A 20,435-nucleotide genomic window follows, 5' to 3' on the forward strand; every position below is an offset into this window, starting at 1 on the left:
ACGGGAGGTGGCTGCCCAACCTGTCACCTTGCGAAAACTGCAGCCGATGTGATGAGAGAGAAAGAGAGAGAGAGAGAAAGAAGTATTAGGGGCACTCTGTCTCTCGCATTCAATTAGGTGATTATTTAAGACAGATTATAATCGATATATACCTTTCTCTCTCACTCCTCCGCTACCTTTCTGTATACGCGAAGCTACCTCGAGTATATGGCGTGAAGAGGTAAGAAGTAGCTATCTCACATGGGTTATCAACTGAAAAAGTGTCCACCATAAAGCGACAAATAGTGGCTCAACAAGTCACCAGAATGATTCTAATAAGCAATAAGGCTTCAATCTGATTCGTGCTTTCTGTTGAATGTGGAACTTTTCCTACAACGCCATCTTAATTTCACCCTATTTTATGGACACTTTCTGTACACAAAGATAGTCCTCCTTACCTCTATATGCTTTAGGGTTGTGGCGTAAACTAGCGATATCCGAAGTACGTCAACCAAATGGGCAAATTGAATGGTAGTAAAATAGGCTCAGAGATTATTTGAATTTGTTCTGGGGTCGCATTCCTATACCAGTTTATTTAAAGAGTGATTTAAAGTAGCACTGTAAGAAAGCTGGCATAATATGTTATAACTGTAAAGTTATAACTCAAAATCCTTGTCGCAACTTGTGGTAATTTCCAGAAATTTCTATGATTTATCTATCTAATAGGAAAGGAATGTTGTTTTACGCGTAAGGGATGTTCAGTCAAACTTTTGAAGCATCTCGCACGCATGAATTTCCGCTCCAAAAGACTTTTTCGTTTTAATTGTTGACTGAAGAATATACCGACGAGTGCTAAACCCACTTTGTTCATTGAACCGGTACCATATATTTATTGCTCAGGGGCTAGCCTTCTTCATTACTACACGGTATTACTACTCAATGCTTGGGTCAGGCTTTTGGGTCCTCAGATTTGTATAGGTTTTGCGCTCTCCAGAAATTTTTAATACACGCGCTGTATTCTGGTGACTGAGTGACGTCTGATCGAACTTGCTCAATAACTTAAATAAAATTCCTTTTGCCTCGGCACCTCCCTGCCGCGCATAAGCGGAAGTACGTCATGTGCCAAGTAGTCTCGAAAATCGCCGACTATTACCAACCACACCATGGAGACTTATACAAGGAGCACGAACTTGATGTATACAAATTGCTTCCCAAAATGAGAGGTCACTAGTGTTCAATAAGTATTGAAACAAAGTTTGGGGGGAGGCATAAGGCGGCAGTGAAAACTTTCTACGAATCCCATTGCACGATCATCGATTAGTCGATCTTGGGCATCCCTGCAACCAATGACACTTCGCTGCTAAAGGAACACTAGCGACGCCAGCGGTACAAAAAATTAACGTAATATGTATGATTACTGTGACAAGTTTTGTCAATTCAACTATTTAACTTCGTGCTCCTTGTATAGTCTTCATGAACCACACTGTCATTTTGGCAGGGATTCGAGCCGTCATCGGAGAGTCGGTAATCATTAGAGTATATTCCCTGGATATCCTCGTTGGCTCTGATATGACGCAGTGATATCCATTACACGGTTTGATTTCACGAAAACAGGGTCGAGGCACAATCAGGGGCCCCCTCGATCGGTACTCGACGGACGTGCGGTGGAAGCGAGTGTTTTCGAACGATGTAGACAAACCACAAATAACACAATTGGCACTTGCTGCATGGATGGGAAACTCTTGCTGCCTGAGATAACCTCCGTCTTTTGTTATTGCAGCTATCGGAGATAATTCAGCCTTCGTTCTAAGTCGAGTATATTTCGTAAGTCCGTCAGAATATAGTGTCTCTTTATTTTCTCCTTGCACTTTTTCTGAGCTTTGACTTCGTATATCCTCACCTTGCTTTATTGTATTACTTCTTTCATTTTTGCTCATCGTGTAAACAACGTGACACTAGGAAAGGCTGTACACACTTTCTTTTCCTTAGATCCATTAACTAACTTCACCTAATCCTGTAGTTTTCAGGTTTCATTACATTTTTTTTTTATTTATCAAGCAGTAGAAACTTGACTTGACTTTCAATTCATTCAAAAAGACAACATGAATATAGAGTTATCATAACTATTTTGGCAAGGTCATTATTTTTTTTTTCTTGCTTCACTTTTTGTACACTTGTTTTACATAATTGAATACGAGTTGCAGATAGCGTATCAGTTAATCAAACATGTCAAAACATCTTTGCGTTCTTTTAGAATCCAGTAATGGCACTGCGCGATTTGGTCGAGGGAGACTGCGGAGGGCCGAGTTCGGTTGCTCGTCTCGCCTCGCATTATGTTCAGGACCATGGATTTGTCGAGGAAGGCATTGGCCGGCCATTTGTGCCATCCACTTCTTTCGAGGCGTCTGATTCTGACCACTTGGTTAAGCAGTTTTTAGAGGAAACAGTCACTCATCCTCAAACATTTAGAATGGACAGTTTACTGCAGGAAATGCGACAGATTGATCACAATATTCATGCGCCTGTTCCTGCCCCTGGTGTGATTAAGGAATTAACTGGCCAAGACACAGCGTGGGCTAACCAGTATCTCGAATCTGGTCGTCATTTTGATGTAATTACGTAATATTCAAAACTGTTTGATAGTAGCGTTTGTTTCACTTTTTATTTCAAATACTTTGAAAATTTACAAATGGTCAAAAAAACAATGGTATTGCTCCTAACATAAAATGAATCATTTTTAGAGATTTCTTAAATTGCTAGAATGCATCAAATTATTTTAAGTACGTCAAATCCAAACAGGATTCCGTATATTTTGCATAAATAAAAAATGGAAAACTGAAATGTTAAACTGAATTAGTAAAAACAAGCATTGGTATTTTATGCTAAGCACTGACTCAAAACTTCTAAATGCTTGGAAGATGTTTACAGAGTTTTAATTGAGTTTTGTTATAGGAACAGCATGCTGATGCTATATGGAATACACCCGCTGAAGCTATCATCCCACACTCTGAAACGTTTGAATTAGGATTAGGTCCCAAGTGGGCTGAAGAATACCTGGAACATAGTGTGGATAATGTAGAGAAGGACGTCAATCAGAATGGTTTTGTTGTCAAATCAACGGAAGCTTTGGATAATGATGACCCAAATTTTGCTTATTCAAAGTTCATGAAATTCATGCGACAAGAAGGCGAGATTCCCATTGATCCTGGTCAGACTTCGCTGCCAAATCTAGAGAAGTTGGATGATAAATGGACAGAAGAATTTTCTTCCATGAATATTAGTGCTTCCGAACGCTCTGGAGATGTTCAAGACGAACATCCAGTTTTGAGCAAGATCGATGAAGAGCTAGCAGCTGCAGGGACATGGGCTGAAGAATTTTCCACAGAGAACTCTGAAACTCAAGGTTCATATTTAAATTGCATCAAAAAGTAATTCATCTCTGATATTTCCGGAATTGCCAGGGTTTAACTGACGTTCATATTCCGAATAATGAACGAATATCTTTTATAATTCGGGAAACTTGCTTTGTTATTCATTTTTATAATATTCTTGTATCCATAGATGCAGATGATTACAAATCGAATTTTTGGACAAGGTTGCAAGATGAGTGGGAGAAAATATCAGCCTCTGATGAAGTAAGCACTTCACACCCTTGGTTATCGGAATACGAAAAGTACTACGATCCTTTCCAGGAATACACCTTCACTGAAGAAAATGTAATGAAGGACATACCAAATGCGTTGGAAGAGGGTAAGAAAAGGCTTGAGGCCGGTGATTTGCCCAGTGCGGTGCTTTGTTTCGAAGCTGCGGTTCAACAGGAAAAAGATAATTCAGATGCGTGGCTTTTGCTGGGAAAAACACAAGCCGAGAATGAGCAGGATCCATTAGCCATATCCGCGTTGAAACACTGTTTATCTTTAGACCCAACAAACTCTGTTGCCATGATGACGCTTGCTGTTTCATACACGAATGAATCGTACCAAAATCAAGCCTGCATTACGTTGAAAGAATGGCTTATGAAGAATGAAAAATACAAAAATTTAACCTTTTTAAATAAAGGCTCCGTGACGAATCAAAGATCAAAAGTTTCTACGATTTTATCAGAGTAAGCCTTTCATTATTAAGATTCACACACTTCTTGAATAGATCTATATTCTAATATCAGTCTGGATAATGAACTGCACATGAGTATTTATTCATTTATTTATTTCTAGGGACTCACACGAGGAAGTCAAACAGCTCTTCATTGAAGCTGCTAGAATGAATCCCACGAATGAAATAGATGCGGATGTCCAATGCGGTCTTGGTGTTTTGTTCAACATATCTAATGAATTTGACAAAGCCGTGGATTGTTTCAAAGCCGCGTTACACGTCAAGCCTGACGTGAGTAACGATATTTGAATATAGATATACCTACTCTCATATGCAGACGAAGAAAATAAGCGAACAGAGAAGAATCAGTAAACAGACTGTCGCAATTTGTCCGCAAATTCGTATAAGACAATTCTATTTAGGATTCCAGATTATGGAACAGATTGGGCGCTACTTTAGCCAATGGACAAAGATCTGAGGAAGCCATTGAAGCTTATCATAACGCGTTACGGATATCCCCGGGATTTATAAGGGCGCGATACAATCTTGGCATATCGTGCATCAACTTGTCAGCTTACAAGTTAGTAAATTAATTTATGAACTCTGCAGTCAAGTACAATTCGATTTCTGGCTTTAATACATCAATTTTACAAATAGAGAAGCTGGCGAGCATTTGCTAACAGCTTTGAATCAGCAAGCGGTGGGTCGAGATGCTCAAGGTCAAAGGAGCCATCTAGGTACCATGTCCGATTCGATTTGGTCAACACTTCGATTGGTTGTGTCACTAATGCACAAATATCACCTAAGTGATGCAATAGAGGAAAGGTAAAAATAGTTTGACTTATAAAATATGTTACAGTACCAGCAGTATTTTGTATTTACCTGGATGAAATGTTCAATTCAGCTCTTCCACTCAATTGCCTAGAAAATAATTTGTGTTAATTTCTTTCTCATTGAACTAAGACTATCAGAATTCACAATTTACTTTATCACTTTCTTCCAAAGTATATACGAGCCAATGCTAGCGTTGTTTTGCGACGAAGTTTTGAAACTACTTTGATTTTTTTTTCCGAAAAGTTTGGAATTGTCAGGGAACCTTGTAATGTGAAATGGGTGATTATCATAAGTTTCTACTACAGATCACAAATCGTACAGAATTCCGGCTAAAAAACAGTCGAGGAATAAATTGAATTTTTTCACACCTTAATCCATTTACTAATGTATTCACTACTTCAACCGAGGTCTTTTCAACCGAAGACGAGTGTAAAGTATGTGTTATTTGTAATACTCATTGCTTAAATAATATTTTTCATCAATTTCAGGGATCTGGCAACACTCAACAAAGAATTTGAGATGGATTAGTTGACGATATAGTCAATTTAGGACAGTTGGCAATAAAATGTTATACTCAGCCCGGCAGATCGCACGGTCATTCATCATTCTTGATTCTTGAACAATTTTCAAAGAACTGATAACCGACAACGGTTATATCAAGGGTGGTGATGGATGATCCTGATATTGTTTTTACATTCTCGATCCTATGAGGACCGAAATATCGAAAATAACGGGATAAATGAAAACATTTTAACAAGTAACAAAATATACAAAATATAAAAAATATAAAAACGACAAAAATGAAAATAGAAAAAAAGAAAAAAAAAATACTAACAGTAATAAATAATGTACATAAACAATTGTATCTAAACCAATAACTTGGTAATAAGTATCTAAGCGTAATGTAAAATGCATGCTATTACATATGTATTAGATTTATAGAAAGGCGTGGGTTTATTTCGATGTATTCCCAATAATTTGAACTAATTACGTATAACAAATTGAAACAGAATTGTGAACTTCCATGTCCAAGTTCATGTAAAAAAAAAAAAAAAAAAAAAATTGAATACAATGTAACTTTTATACTAAATATTTCTATTTACAAGAAAAAAAAAAAGAAGAAATTTACTCACGATAGAATTTTACTAACCATTTCTCTTTACGCAGTTTTGGTATAAGAAAAAGCGTTCTTTGGCATGTGAATCCACCGAAGTTGATAACGAACCGTGTTATTTTTTCGGTACTGAATTCGTGTAGTTCGTTAGTTTTATTGACTAATAATCACACATTTAATCGACGGGCTTCCGGTTATATCCTGAAAACTGTCGTGTCGAGAAATCGTATAAAAGAATAAGCAGAAAGTGAAAAAAAAAATCTAAAAAAAAAAAAAAAAAAAATAGTAAAAAGTTAATAAATTCATTCGTAAATATATACAAAATATATGCATATACATTATAGTTGATATAGGTTATGTTGTTAAGGTGTTAAATAATATTATATCTTACATAAAAAATGTTTTCTGTTGACAACATTAACATAGATTAGATTATATTTCATACACCTGTTATATTATACGTTATACACTTATGCATATACTATAGCGTAGGCAACTGTGTCGCTAACATTACTCAGGTCTGTTGATTTTCACTATTTCATCGAATTCGAACGAACAACAATACTTCTGATCTTGTTCCTAATGTTTTTATGCTGCGTTACTTTTTAGAATTGATTTTTTTTTTTTTGTGAATTCAAATTTTATATTTCACATATTATTCGTTATATTTGAGCATTGTATATTATTTAAATCGTTCGTGTAACGACAATTCGATCTGAAAGCAAAATTTTCAAGAATAATTTGTACATAAAACTTATACTACATACATACAATAATTTTTTTGTCATGCAGCAAATAAAATTTTAAAACGCTCCAATATTTTGTGCATAGTTCTTACCTCGAAGGAAAATATTATCTTCATTCAGTTTGTAAAAATTGTAAGTAAAACGTTGATGAAACATGACGACTTGAATTAAGGATAGAAGTTTTGCGCAAGTTACGAATGGCCCATGAAAATTACTGTGAAACAAAATACATGTTCTTGTGTAGTGTTTTTTTCCACCGAGTTTCGTTTCATTTGTCGACGTATTAGTGTATCAACGTCTTTCAGTTTGGTTATCACCAATAATATATTTATACTATATTTTAAGATTGGATAATTACGCGTTTGTAACGTTATTATGCGTGGTACAAATTTCGAGTATCTACGCACCGCCGTTCCATGTTCAAACCATGCTTCTATGTACGTATTACACACAGAAATTTGTTGTGCATATTTTACACTGTTTTATAGCGATTTGAATGGTGTGGAAAACTTATGAATAATTTTAGGGGCATAAATCCGAGGAATTGTTTTTATATTTATAAATTACACTCGACGAGATTTCTATCCTGGTGAAAATTTTTATATTCTTGCGTGTCTGCTGTTTTCTACGTCTCTCTAATTAGCAATAGTTGTTGATTTTGTAGATTCGATACTTCCTTACCTTCTTTCAATAATTCACAAGCTTCCGTAAAGATATTGGAGTAAAGAGCGTTATCGTGTTGTAATAGAAATTTTTAATAAATATCTCATCATACTAACGATGAGTGTTAAGCAGGGTCGCCGCGCATGCCGAAAACCTGACGTACCTGAAATAGTCCAGAATTTTTAGTTTACTTGTAGAAATCAGGGAATTTTGTCAAATTTCCGAAACAGTGTAAATTTGAAACTCGAACTTTTTATGTCGTTCCAAATGCTACAGTCTTGACTAAACACTTGACATAACTGTATATAATGCACACTTCAGTTTCTATTGACAAATTTAAATAGGTACAAGTGAAGTGCAACGACTTCAAAATAAATAATACACAACGCGGTAACGATTAATTGAATATTTTCGTCAATTATTTCAATTTCACAAGAAATACAAAAGGCATCTGGAAAAAAATTAATTTGGATCTTGAAAACATAGAAAAGTCGAGGAGTGTTACGTTCCAAAATTACAGGCAACCCTGATTATTCTAACAGTCGGAAAAATATGCGCTATCAAGAGTGAGAAAAAAGTAACTTGTTGTGCTAATTGGCATTATTGCGCGATGATAGGTATTCATTAGAGCTGATTGCCGAATGAATGAATGAATGAACGAATGAATGACTGACCGACCGACTGCAGGGTGATGTGTAACGGCTAGCAGCGTGCAAATACTGACGGCATTTGCGTGTGTGATCCGTCTGCCAATCTGTATATTTAAATCAACGCTAGTGTCAGTACGTTAGCATTCATGGAGTGACTTCTGGCACAATAGCTCAATTCTCTTTGCTCTTAGTATCCGGGAGCATCATATCAGTCGAACCCGCGGGCTTCATCTATGACACATTTCATTTCTAAATACGTTGGAATTGTCTCACCGTGAGTTTTATGATAATCCGAGTTCTACACTCGCATTCGCAAGTATTCATCCGGAGAAAACTTTACCGCGCTTTTTGCTCTGTCAATTGTTTGACGCAACATCACGATAACTATATATTGACAGCGGGTGGAACGGATTTTGTGTCGTGAAATGACAGAGTAAATATTGGCACAAGTGTAACAGCACATCGCCTCAGGTAAGAGTTTTTTTTTTTGTTTTTTTTTTTTCCTTTTTTCGCATTACTAAAACAAAAGCGAAAGCTTAGATACCAGTTTGCAATCATATTTGCAAATATGAAAAAGATCGCAGCATTACAGTGATATTTTTTTCCAACCTTGTGACGATGATCCGGTGTTGAAAAATGTGCATATAACGAGTCCATCGTTTGGTTTTGAATCGACCTATTAATTCTCAAACAGTACAGGGAGTCCCAATTTTGAGAAAAAAGTAGTCTTCTTTTAAAGATGTTTAATAAAAGTTGATCAATCTTTTATAAGGATAAATTATTTTTCATTCATTCTGCAAAGAATTGTTCAAAACATCTCGACACCGTTGTTTAGTTTCGTTGTACGTTTAAAGCTTTTTTTTTCAATGTCACTAAACGTCGATTAACTTTATTTATAGCATGAATTTCGGTGCTCGTACATTTTGTAAAATTATGCAATAAAATTTGCCATTGGCAGTGTCATAGTTGACGGTGATTTGCAGCAGCACTCGAGAAGTACAACGTATACGTCGCGTCAGTTTCCGGAAGTTGAATAAAACGGTTGTTAAGAGTATATAAATGATAATAGGTTAGATAGGTACTTTCGGCGTATTGGAAGCTACGCGGAGCAAGCTTGGGTGACTTTAAGGTCTAGGATTGAAATTACGGTTTCATTTTCACACAATATTTATATTCGAAACTTCCAAGCAGTATCACAATACTTGGATATTGCAAGGTTTGCGGGGCAGAGAAGCGTGGAATGACTTGTACCTCACAACTCGACTCCTTTCATAGGGTGGGTGTGATTGACAATGGAAAACAAGTGCTGTAATCATCTTAAATTCTTAAATTGATTCTAAAGGTCATATCGTTTAGACCCTTTATTAATCTTAGTCCAAGTTGGGGCCTGCGTACATATCTTTCAGGTTTTATCGTAGCTCGTGTTTGACGCATTCTTGGATTTACTTGCACTTATATTTACCCGTCTCTTGCGGTTTTTGAGGTACGGCCACTCTTTACGCAACTTGACTGTAATCAAATTTTACAACCTGCGTCATGAGGCGAAAAAACTTGTCAGACAATTCGATTGACAATATTATTAATCAACGTCTTAAAAGAGATTTGCTTCGTTGCAGAAAAAATGAGAGGTAGCGATCGCTTGAGCCAGTTCAATGACGAAGACTACTATAGCGGTGGTCCATGTCCTTCTTGCAGATTAGCGATAAACAAGGAGACCGGAAGATTGAAGTAAATATGCACAACTGCGCAGACAGTCGTATACATAGATATATTTGTGCGAAATTCCGCGTGAATATTGTATTTTGTTACCATGGTAAAAATTTTCTGTTCATCCAAATTTGTGATAATTTGATCATTGATTGTCACGTCTTATGTCAAGGTGTAAGCAATCAGAGATTCGAAGAATAAAATGTCATCGAGATGTTTCCGCGATCGACGATGAATCGATAGCTATCATGTTTTTCTTCGTTGATTTGTCAATGATTTATCGCAAGGCTCATTTTATACACGTGTGTTGTCTCAGGTGGTGCATGGGAGGAAACAATACCTGGCGATTGAGAGTTAGACTTATGCTAATTGTACCCGCAGTACTACTGCCGATCACTATTATTTACATAGCGATATGCAGGTCGAATACAATGGGGAAAATTTCAAACCATAGAACACAAGCCACTGACGAAGAAGCTCGCGAAAGCAGCGGTAGTATCAAAGGTAATTTGGATCAACACGTTGAGAATTTATGGGGTTCATAGGCTGGTTAAAGAGCTTGGTGGAAAGAAACCGTTGTTTAAAATCTTCGGCAACGTTGTCGGAACTGATGCTGGTGATTAGTGTTCACGAATGAAATGACAACCTTACTATGTCGGAAAAATTAATTAATTAAATCATTTCAGAAAAGTTTCAATTATTTGGACTCTCAGAACGATCAAACTCCAGTGTTTTTATGCCGATTCTAATGTTTTTGAATCTATTTTGCTCACTGGACAGTGGATCTCCATGAATGTCTGAAATACCAAGCTTCCGCAAATCTATGTCTACTCACTGTGAAGATGACTATTTGTACAAATATATTTCATTTGATCGTTGAAGATCTCTGCGTTGAAAAATATAGACTTAAACCCTTAGAATTGGGTAAAAACACCAGAGTTTAATCGTTTTTAAAGTTTTACTTATAAAAAATTTCCTGAAATTATTGATGTGTCAAGATAACGTTATTCGAATTTGTTTAGATTTGTTTCTATCGCAAAGTAGGGATGTTATTTCGTTCGTGTTCGTCGTAATTTATGTAAATGATATTGTCGGAGATTTTATAAACGGCTTTTTCTCATTCCATAACTTTTAACTCGGACCGTGGCCCCGTTCATATTTGAAAGCAGGTTTCCCTGTGATGAAAATATCAGGGCTGTGAAATATGTATTGTTTTATTAATGCATTATCCATTTCATTACTCATTAATTTTTCAATGATCAATGAATTCCTTTTTCATTGAGCATTTTTTTGACAATTTACAATGGAACATCGCTGCATTATCCATTGCACATTTAATGAATAGTGTATATTCTACCCATTATGCATTAATTTGATAGTTAACACGGTGATGAAATTTGATATAATTTAAATAATTGGTGAATCTAAATTATCAATATAACGGTTATTTGAAAATTATTTAACTGCAAACACTCAGTATGATTTATTCGGGATGTTTTCAGTCTTTACTCTGGCCTCCACTGTTATATAAGTAATTGCTCAATAAAAAGTAAATAAAAATTAACTATAAGTTATTTTTGATATTGTCTTTTAAAAATTTTATTTTTCCTAATCCGTCAATGCAGTCAACTAATCCATGATATTTTATGTATTGTGCATAGAAATAAATCCAATCGGTTCATTAGCACAACTATACATATATAATTTTTCAAATAAAATACAAGTTAGGCACTTTTGGGGTGTAGCCCCAAATTGATATTAAAAAACAGAGTAAAATAAAAGGCGTTTGCAGTGATAATATGCTTGGTGAATTATTTCTTAAAATAGTAAAAAAAAAATCCTCCCTTCATTTACCCACACCTATTACTGCAGTCATGTTTACTGCAATGAGAATCCGTAAATGCATTGTTGCATTAATGATGGACCAGTACTTTGGCAGTGGTTAATGCAATTCGAATCAATTAACCAATTCTGTGGTAATTACCAATTGTGTTGTCATCCATTGTCAATTATCCATGTAATTACAAATTCTAGTTTCTCTGCATTACCCCTTATTTTGATAGCGGATAACGCATTACTTTTCAATTAATATTTTCGCAACCCTGACAATGATACAGAATACACGATAAGCGTAATTCATTCTTCTTTTCAATTTTCAGCCACATTCAATTACGATCCCGATCAATCGGAAATTGAGGACAGAGAATTACTTCAGGAAATAAAGACCAGCTATGTGCCACCTGATATCACGTTCAACATGGGACGACAAAAAAGAGATGTTTCCAACGGAGACGAGTGGCATAATTTCAGGGTATTTAATAGATATGCATAAAAGATGGGGGTTTGAGGAATTTTCTGTCAACAGTAGTAAATTTTCTGACGATTGTTCACAGTATAGCGAAATGTCAAGAAATCATTAACACTTGAAAGTCCTTTGACTTCGCGTGGCCCGGAAATTTGAAGAATTTATTGAGATCTCGTAAAATAATACAATCAATTAATTTCTTGGGTTAATAAGGTCGAAATTTCAGGTGAGCGGAGATGACGCAGACATGTTGGTGGAAAAAAACACAGACATACCTGAGGAGAGGGTTGAGAATTCATTGGCTGATTATTCGGAGGACGACGCCGAGGCTTATGATAACGGGGAAACCGACATTGAGGATTACCAGTAAGCGTTAAGTAGATGAGAAATAATTTTCAAAATAAATATGCTTTTGCAGGCCCCGGTCACTGTTTAAATAGTACCTATACATAGACTCTGATTACCACAAGGGATGGCGAATTAATGTACGGAGGCGCTGCGGGAAATTCGGCAAATCAAATGCCGTGGCAGACGGTTGATTCGGGTAACAAAGACGACGGGCAAACACAGGGCGAATCTGACCCAGGCGAGCAGGGCGGAAGGCCCTCGATTGATGAGAATACCTGGTTGGCCATGCAGGAAGATGATGCCGGGGATAAATCCTCGGATTTTCATGCATTTTGGAAGGGCGAAGGTGACCTAAAGAGCATCCGCGAGGCCCAAGGTGCTTATAAGTATTATTTCATGTAAATGCAACCGATATATATATATATATATATATTAATATACATGTATATATTTATATATATATGTTGCGTTGTCATAAATTTATGCCTTCGAAGTATCTATTTAATATTCCTTTTAATCCGCTCATGTCTTCATTTGTGAATCGGATGAATATATATATCGAGAGGAGACCGTGAAACTCACCAGATTGAACGTCCGACTGCGCATGCGCCAGTTTTTCTTACGATTTTCAAACAGCCTCAAGCTTCACACGTCGAACTTGGCTTCTGGAGGTTATGTAGACAATGGGATTATTTTTGGGTCAGGCAGATTTTCAATAATTTGAGGCAGCACGCTTGTGACGAAATTTTGACTATCATTTGATCAATTAAAATCGACATAATGTCAACGGACGAAAAATTTGCTTTGAAATACAGATAAAGAAGTCTGGTAACTGTCGAAATTTCTAATTTCTGCTCGGCTGTTATTTGACGACGACAAGTCAATTCACAGTCGACTTCAATCTCCGATTGGTTGATTTCGTTCTGTGTGCCACTTGCGTTGACACAGCGATTCGGCAAGTCTTGGCAAACTTCTATAACCATTGACTAACCGATCGTTTCGTAAACTGTTTCGATTCAGTTGGCTCCCCTGCTTTGCAGACGAATATATTGCCACGCAACGATCTCGCCGACCAATGGGATTCAATCGTTTTACGCATGTACAGTCTATCACTCAGCATGCTGAGTTTCACCCTTTCCTCTAGGGGTATATTTATTATTGATAATCGCTTAAATGAATGTATAGATGTATCCGCGCTTTATCTGCGCTTGGTATATGATAAATGTTGATCTGTACAGTGGATTATAGTAGAATCTGTGTAAATTGTAATAAGAGAGATAAGGATACGATTGAAGAAATAGATAAATTATCTGTAGATCGATGCTACATGTGTGCGCTAAGCCAGTTTTCAATAAAAACGATAGCTTTCAATGAATAATTATCGTGCGAGAATCAACCGCAGGCCTGTACATCCTTCACACATCCAACTACTAATCACAGGCCTTCTACCGATGTTACTAAATTCATTCTTTTACTCATGTATTATATTCAAATTTTCGTATAATACGAGGACGTTGATTTTGTGATATCTTTTCTGCCCTACCTCCGTCAACAACTCGACTACTTTGTAGTTTTTGACAGGAAAATAGAATTTCTGACATGAACGCATATCGGGGCTTTTTGACTCGTGTGAATTTCGCACTCACCTTCGACTAGTGCGGCAATTTATACTAAATCATAAAAAAAATTCCTATTTTATGCGCGCTTGCCATGAACTGATAACTAATATCAAAACACATTCGGTCTCTAACGTGCATTTTATTCTTGAATGTAGCTAAGCGACGTGACGACTTTCATTATACTGAAACCGAGTGTAAGGCCTGTAGTTAGATACATATTTTGATACCCTTAACAATTATATATATGTTATCTAGAAAAAGTTGTTTGTTATTATTTATATATTATACACTTCCCGATGTTATTAATTGCAGCGAAGATGATGTTAAAGTATATGGATAGAACGGTAGATCCTTGTCACGACTTTTACCAATATGCATGCGGTAATTGGGGAAAACGTAACCCAATACCAAAAGACAAAGCGGGTTACGATACGTTCGAAATGCTAAGAGAGTCCTTAGATTCAGTTTTGAAAGAATTATTGGAGGAACCCATCTCACCGGGGGCGAAAGCAAATTCTGCCGATGCTACGGTCAAGGCTAAGCATCTTTATCACAGCTGTATGAATTACGGTGAGTAAAAATTCGCGTATTACAAGATAAGGTGAGAAAAAAATACCGTTTCGGTATCGAGATGAATGAGACGTTTCTGTAACGTTCAATGTAAAAAAAAAAAATTTTAATGTTCTTGGATTGGCGTTGAAAATAGAACCTTACGTTGTGTACGAATGTGAAGGTTTAACTTGACGACAAAAGTAAATCAGACATTACTCGTAAATAATTTGGAAAAAAACTTAGCGAGAGATGAAGTAGTTAGCCTACAAACCGCTTGGATAATGTAAAACAAATCAACGGAATAGAGGAATTATTTGTTTCATTTCGGTCTTTGTCTTCTAAAGAGGAAAATGATAAAGAGTAATGAAACAGGAATATCTACGATTTAATAATAATCTGACATGCAAAATGACGCCTAGAGATCTTGGAGCAGCGTATGGAGCGACCTCTGATCGAGCTTTTGGACGAACTCGGAGGATGGCCGATCCTGCAGCCGAGTTGGGATCCCAAGAAGTTTGACTGGCTTCTTTTGGTCGCGCAATTGCGGTTGTACAACAATGACATACTGATATCCGAATGGGTTGGGCCGGATATAAGGGATAGCGATCAGTACGTGATTCAAGTAAGTGACTTACCTGCTCTTTTAAGGATGGAAGTTTTCCTTACGCATACCGCACCATTACTATCTGCGAGCAGTAATCACCGGTCCATTTGCCCTTCACAGTTCGATCAAACCTCTCTTGGCCTGCCGACGCGAGATTACTTTCTTCAACCCTCGAACACTCTCTACCTTGAAGCTTACAAAAGTTACTTGATCAAGATCGCTACGCTGCTTGGGGCTCCTCTTGAAAATGCGACGTTTCACGCCGATGAACTCATTGAATTCGAGACGAAATTGGCTAAGGTAATTCAATGACATCAGTTCACCTCATATTTTTCAAATGCGTCCCAATGAATTGAATGAAGTTCTCGATTTCAAATCGTTGTCAAAATTTCAGACTACTGGTGTCAAAGAATGATCGAGTTCTTCGATCACCAATCTGCAGAATTCAAATGTTCCGTTCCTGTAGCTTATTTGACAATTTTTTTCCCGTTAGATCACCTCATCACCGGACGAGAGACGCAACGTTTCAGAGCTTTACCAAAGAATGAGTATCGGCGAGTTGAGAATAGTGATACCGCAAATCGATTGGCACAGATATTTGTCGATAGTTTTGGCCCGACCGGCAAATACTTCAGAGCCCGTTGTGGTTTTTGCTCTTCAATATATTCAGGACTTGGTAAATCTGCTGTCAAAAACACCGTCGAGGTATGTAAAGTTTTGAAAACACAAAAAGTATTCACTCGCATAGCCGCATGCATGTTGTCTACGGTTTACACATTTCGAAAGATTCATAAAACTTTCTCTTCTTTCAGAACAATATCAAACTATCTTCTTTGGCGCTTCGTACGTCACCGTGTAAACAATTTGGACGATCGTTTCCAAGAAGCCAAGCAAAAGTTTTACTATATACTCTTTGGCAGAGAGCAGGCACCATTGAGATGGAAGAATTGCGTTGCCCAGGTGAATTCCAATATGGGAATGGCCGTCGGCTCGATGTTCGTAAGAAAATATTTCGACGAGAACAGCAAAAATGACGTGAGAGTTACCCATGCCCATGTTACATAAATCTTATAATTTGAAATACCTCACTAATCATGCCGTTTCTTGCATCACCCTCGTCGTCAAGACTCTGCTGATGACCCAAGAGATCCAACAATCGTTCAGGGAACTGTTGAAAAAGACTAGCTGGATCGATGACGACACCAAGCAGCTTGCCGGCGAAAAAGTAGACGACATGTTGCTCAGGATCGGATATCCCGATTTTATATTGGAACAACATTTGCTCAATGAACGATATAAAGATGTAATTCAACAAGTTCTCTATGATTTCACCGAGCGTACGTTAAATCCGGAACAGTTGTCTTTGATTTTTTGATCATCGGTATCCAAAAAGTTTCGAGACGTCGTTTTCGTTATACTTTTGTGATACTGGACAGATATTACAAATATACCGAAACATAATATCGTCATTAGATGCGTTGCGATAACTTCACATATTTGATGAAATGTTCAACACTTCGCTTCAAATGTCTCGTTTTTGACATTTTACTGAGGCTTTTTCACTAGATGAAATTGTTCAGATTTGAACATGCAGGTTTTTTTTATCCTTCTTGGTTGACCACACGCAGGGCAACTATTGTAGGGTGGCGGAACACCTTTACGGGTTTACCCTACGATCTCTGTGGTCTAGACTTGTTGACTAATGAAACTGATTGTCCCCTTTCTATATTGAAATAGGTTGTCATAAGTTCGGACAAATATTTCGAGAATACTTTAAACATTCTCCAGCACTTGACGCGGGTGGAACAGGACAGACTCGGCAGTCCAGTGAACAAAACACTCTGGAACACGGCGCCGGCTGTGGTCAACGCTTATTACAGTCGCAACAAAAATCAGATAAGTATGTCGTCATGAGAAAGGATGTGATAAATTGATCCCTCGAGGAAGTAGGATCACCCTATCCTCACCTTTCATATTCCCCGAATGTGCAGTGTTCCCGGCGGGAATTTTACAGCCACCTTTTTATCACCGATATTTTCCACGGAGCCTCAATTACGGCGGTATAGGAGTCGTCATTGGTCACGAAATCACTCACGGATTTGATGATAAGGGCAGGCTCTTTGACAAGGATGGTAACTTGCACAGGTGGTGGAAGGACCCCGCCATTGAAGGCTTTCATCGAAGAGCTCAATGTTTGATCGGTAAGGATGATTTCCTTGAAGTTGAAACCGAGACTCATGAATTTTATTAACAATTTTTCAAAATAATTTCAAAACGCTACGGCTTCTCACAGTAGCGGCTAAAGCGAGTCACTATAACCTCGTTGACATTTTGTGGAGATACGGTCAGAGACAAAAATGTTTCCAAAGTCATTAGAATCGAATTGATAAACACAAGAGTTTAATAATTTTGAATGTTCCGATTATAAAATCTTTTATCAATTACTTCTTGATACCCTAGCTTGTGTTGTTAGAGTTCCCTCGGAATCATGTCTATTACATACCAGAGACGTTGTTTCATTCCTATTCAAAACAAGTGGGAAAATAATACTGGTGGAAATTTTTCAAACGATTTCTCTTGTTTTCCTAACGTTTGAATCCGACGGTACGGCCCATTCATTATTAAGATAATACAATAAACATAGATACAATTTATAGTCTTTGTCCGCATTTGTCAGACCAGTATAGTCACTATACCGTGACTGAGGTGGGGATGCAGATTGATGGAGTAAACACGCAGGGTGAGAACATCGCGGATAACGGAGGAATCAAACAAGCATTCAGGGTAAGTCGATGGAGCATAGAGAAAACAAAACGGAATCGCAAATACGGGTGGGGATTCACTTTTAGGCTTATCAGAGATGGTTGAACGCGAACGGGGAGGTTAACGAAACGTTGCCGGGAATCAGCGCGACGGGGAAGCAGCTATTTTTCCTGAACTTCGCGCAAGTTTGGTGCGGATCCATGAGACCAGAAGCAACGCGCAACAAATTGAAAACGGCGGTTCATTCGCCGGGGAAATTTCGCGTTATTGGAACTCTGTCGAATTCCGAGGACTTTGCCAAAGTTTACGGGTGTCCCGTTGGGACGCCAATGAATCCTTTCAAGAAGTGCTCAGTTTGGTGAACGATGAGAAAACGTTAGACGTTTTCAAATTTAATCGCTAAAGAAATATATGCAATTATTTTTGATAAAATAGGATTGTATTTTATCTGGCAACTGGATAACAAAATGTTGTTTAACATAAAATTGTACCTATATGTCGCAGTTACGTTTTAAGTACCTTTCGAGCAGTTGTACGGAAAGAAGATGCGAAGGTAAAAGTTACGCACGGGAAATAATAATCCATGTGTAATCATACCGGAAGGTAGCATACCGAAATTTAATAGGCCGAACGACGGACCGCGCATGCGCCAAACAATTAAACTTTATTGGTCGACGAGATCGTACCACAGCAATATTTCCGTCTGCAAGACAGGGCAGCCAACTTACTCGAAAGGAGGCTTGAGGTATCTAATTCCCCCGCGTTAAGTGGCAAAATTAAATTGTGTTGTCATGATGATTCAGAGTAGTCATCAGTCACTTAACCGGTTGACTGCTACGAGTTTTTACAGATTTTTGAATTTTTTGAATTTGCCATCCCTTGAGGGTGAGTTGGGGTGAATTTGCAGTTTTATTATGAATTTTTTCTTGTTTTATTCAAGTTCGAAATTTGGTTTACCTGTAGGGATTTCGAATATTACCGTCACCATTTTGGACTCTCCGTTTTGCGATTCGTCTATTCTGATAACGGACTCATCATCAGCGACCCCATAAACCCCCAAGTTACAAGTTTCAAAAGATTAATTCCACTGCTTGACTTTCTGGTACAAAGGTGCCGATGCTTAGTCATAATTACCGGTACTTAAAGCCGCCATTTTAAATTCTCATATCGAATTTTGCAATTCTGTTTTCAAATTCGGATTCAGCAACCACCAAACCGGTGGTGTACCAATTTTGGTCAAAATTCATCGAAAAATAACCGTTATTCAAAAATGTTCACATATGCATCATTACCAGTCACCCGGTAAACAATGAAAGTTTGCCTTTTTCGAATCACTACATTATCTATTTGAGGTTGGCTTAAAAAAATTCGCATCACCTCCATAACCTCTATAAGTTGCATTTGACAGCTGAAGCTTGAAGTGGCCACCCTGGATGAAAATCTGACAAAGCTCGCGAGCTTAGTCAGGAGATTAGTGTGTTAAGTTTCACCTCTCCCTCTCAATATGCATAACCATAAAGTACAATATGTTACTGGCAATCTGAGGGTCTGTGCTTTGGTTCGTTTCATGCTTTCTGTCTGGCTGCTGTTAATCTTCGTTGATGATAATGCGAACATATGTAACCACAAGACTTTCCGCAGTAACATGCGGAACATTTGGTGCCCGGAGAAACAAAACTTCTGCGATATTACCAAACTGTAGAAACTGTGTGGCAAGGAACATCTGCGGTTTGAGTTCTATATTTTCAAGTCAAACCAACCGTGCAAACATTTCGGCACTGGTCCCGGCGTATCGAACGTCGAACGAGCTATTTCCTCCAACGTTTCTGCATCCAACACCAACAGCCCAACCTCAGTTTCTCGATCTTGTCCCCAGATAAGAGCCGAAACTATGACACCATCGTCTTCTTTCTGGATAAGATTAGTAAAAAAGTAGCCATAGACATTTTTTCAGTCTTTACAAAAAGTTTTTTTTCGATATCCGAAGCATCTAATCGATTAATGCTGGTTTAACTTGCGAATGAATTCCCTACAAATCCTTTAGGTTGGATTTCTGATTTTGACCTACAACGATATTGCGTATACTATTTTGCTGATTACCTTTACGTCTGACTTTTTGTTGAAACAATATCGCGATTCTAGGGTATTTCTATCCATCTACATGTCATGTTTTGTAGAGGATTAACTGACGAACCAAATGAAGTACACTTCGTGAAAAGCTTCAGCTTTGACAAACGTTGCAATAATGTGAAGCATGCGCTCTTTTCATTCCATGTGTAAGGTTTCGAAATTCGATCGTATTTTAAGCATGGTGGATCAAGAGTTGCACTAAACTTGAAAAATTTTTTAAATCTCCGAAATATCGGAAGCAAAAACGCTGATTAAAGACCGTAGATGAAAATAAAGATAGTGGGATCCATATAAAAATCGATTCCGATTGTAAAATCACAACCTACAAT

At 37.5% G+C, this 20,435-nt stretch overlaps 3 protein-coding genes across 17 annotated transcripts in view; 2 read left to right on the forward strand and 1 right to left on the reverse strand.

Annotated features, from left to right (window-relative positions):
* Positions 1-1,355: 1,355 nt before the first annotated feature.
* LOC124177830 (peroxisomal targeting signal 1 receptor) lies at positions 1,356-6,047 on the forward strand. 4 transcript variants are annotated; one of them, XM_046560686.1, is made up of 9 exons: positions 1,356-1,503; positions 1,594-1,803; positions 2,234-2,590; positions 2,932-3,382; positions 3,541-4,084; positions 4,194-4,362; positions 4,494-4,651; positions 4,729-4,896; positions 5,394-6,047. In XM_046560686.1, the coding sequence occupies exons 3-9, from the start codon at positions 2,243-2,245 to the stop codon at positions 5,431-5,433; spliced, it is 1,878 nt and encodes a 625-aa protein (XP_046416642.1). In that variant the 5' UTR covers positions 1,356-1,503; positions 1,594-1,803; positions 2,234-2,242; the 3' UTR covers positions 5,434-6,047. The 4 variants fall into 4 exon arrangements, 3 of the variants coding, with proteins under 3 accessions (XP_046416642.1, XP_046416643.1, XP_046416641.1); XM_046560687.1 differs by having other exon boundaries at positions 1,421-1,803; positions 2,938-3,382; XM_046560685.1 differs by having other exon boundaries at positions 1,423-1,803.
* Positions 4,970-20,435, reverse strand: part of LOC124177829 (carotenoid isomerooxygenase) — a 53,192-nt gene continuing 37,726 nt past the window's right edge. For 4 of the 11 annotated variants that reach the window (XR_006869675.1, XR_006869670.1, XR_006869674.1 and 1 more), the window contains exons 10-12: positions 19,737-19,887; positions 7,447-7,591; positions 6,547-6,979 (exon numbers count right to left, since the gene is read on the reverse strand). Coding sequence is in view for 5 of the 11 variants with exons in the window: in XM_046560679.1 (XP_046416635.1) it covers positions 7,497-7,591; positions 19,737-19,887 (246 nt within the window). In the remaining 6 variants the exon portion in view is untranslated. Of the gene's footprint in view, positions 4,993-6,546; positions 6,980-7,377; positions 7,592-17,435; positions 19,888-20,435 lie in introns of those variants that run through there. The other 7 variants (XR_006869671.1, XR_006869672.1, XM_046560683.1 and 4 more) reach the window with 7 other exon arrangements.
* Positions 8,241-18,472, forward strand: LOC124177827 (neprilysin-4-like). 2 transcript variants are annotated; one of them, XM_046560673.1, is made up of 16 exons: positions 8,241-8,549; positions 9,695-9,806; positions 10,240-10,289; positions 11,945-12,096; positions 12,317-12,456; positions 12,561-12,814; positions 14,370-14,627; positions 15,029-15,231; positions 15,334-15,513; positions 15,707-15,918; positions 16,026-16,248; positions 16,340-16,516; positions 16,951-17,113; positions 17,205-17,414; positions 17,891-17,997; positions 18,063-18,472. In XM_046560673.1, the coding sequence occupies exons 2-16, from the start codon at positions 9,700-9,702 to the stop codon at positions 18,336-18,338; spliced, it is 2,712 nt and encodes a 903-aa protein (XP_046416629.1). In that variant the 5' UTR covers positions 8,241-8,549; positions 9,695-9,699; the 3' UTR covers positions 18,339-18,472. The 2 variants fall into 2 exon arrangements, with proteins under 2 accessions (XP_046416629.1, XP_046416628.1); XM_046560672.1 differs by having other exon boundaries at positions 8,243-8,549; positions 10,102-10,289.

Source organism: Neodiprion fabricii, chromosome 3 (assembly GCF_021155785.1).
Source record: "Neodiprion fabricii isolate iyNeoFabr1 chromosome 3, iyNeoFabr1.1, whole genome shotgun sequence".
NCBI classification, from domain to species: domain Eukaryota; kingdom Metazoa; phylum Arthropoda; class Insecta; order Hymenoptera; family Diprionidae; genus Neodiprion; species Neodiprion fabricii.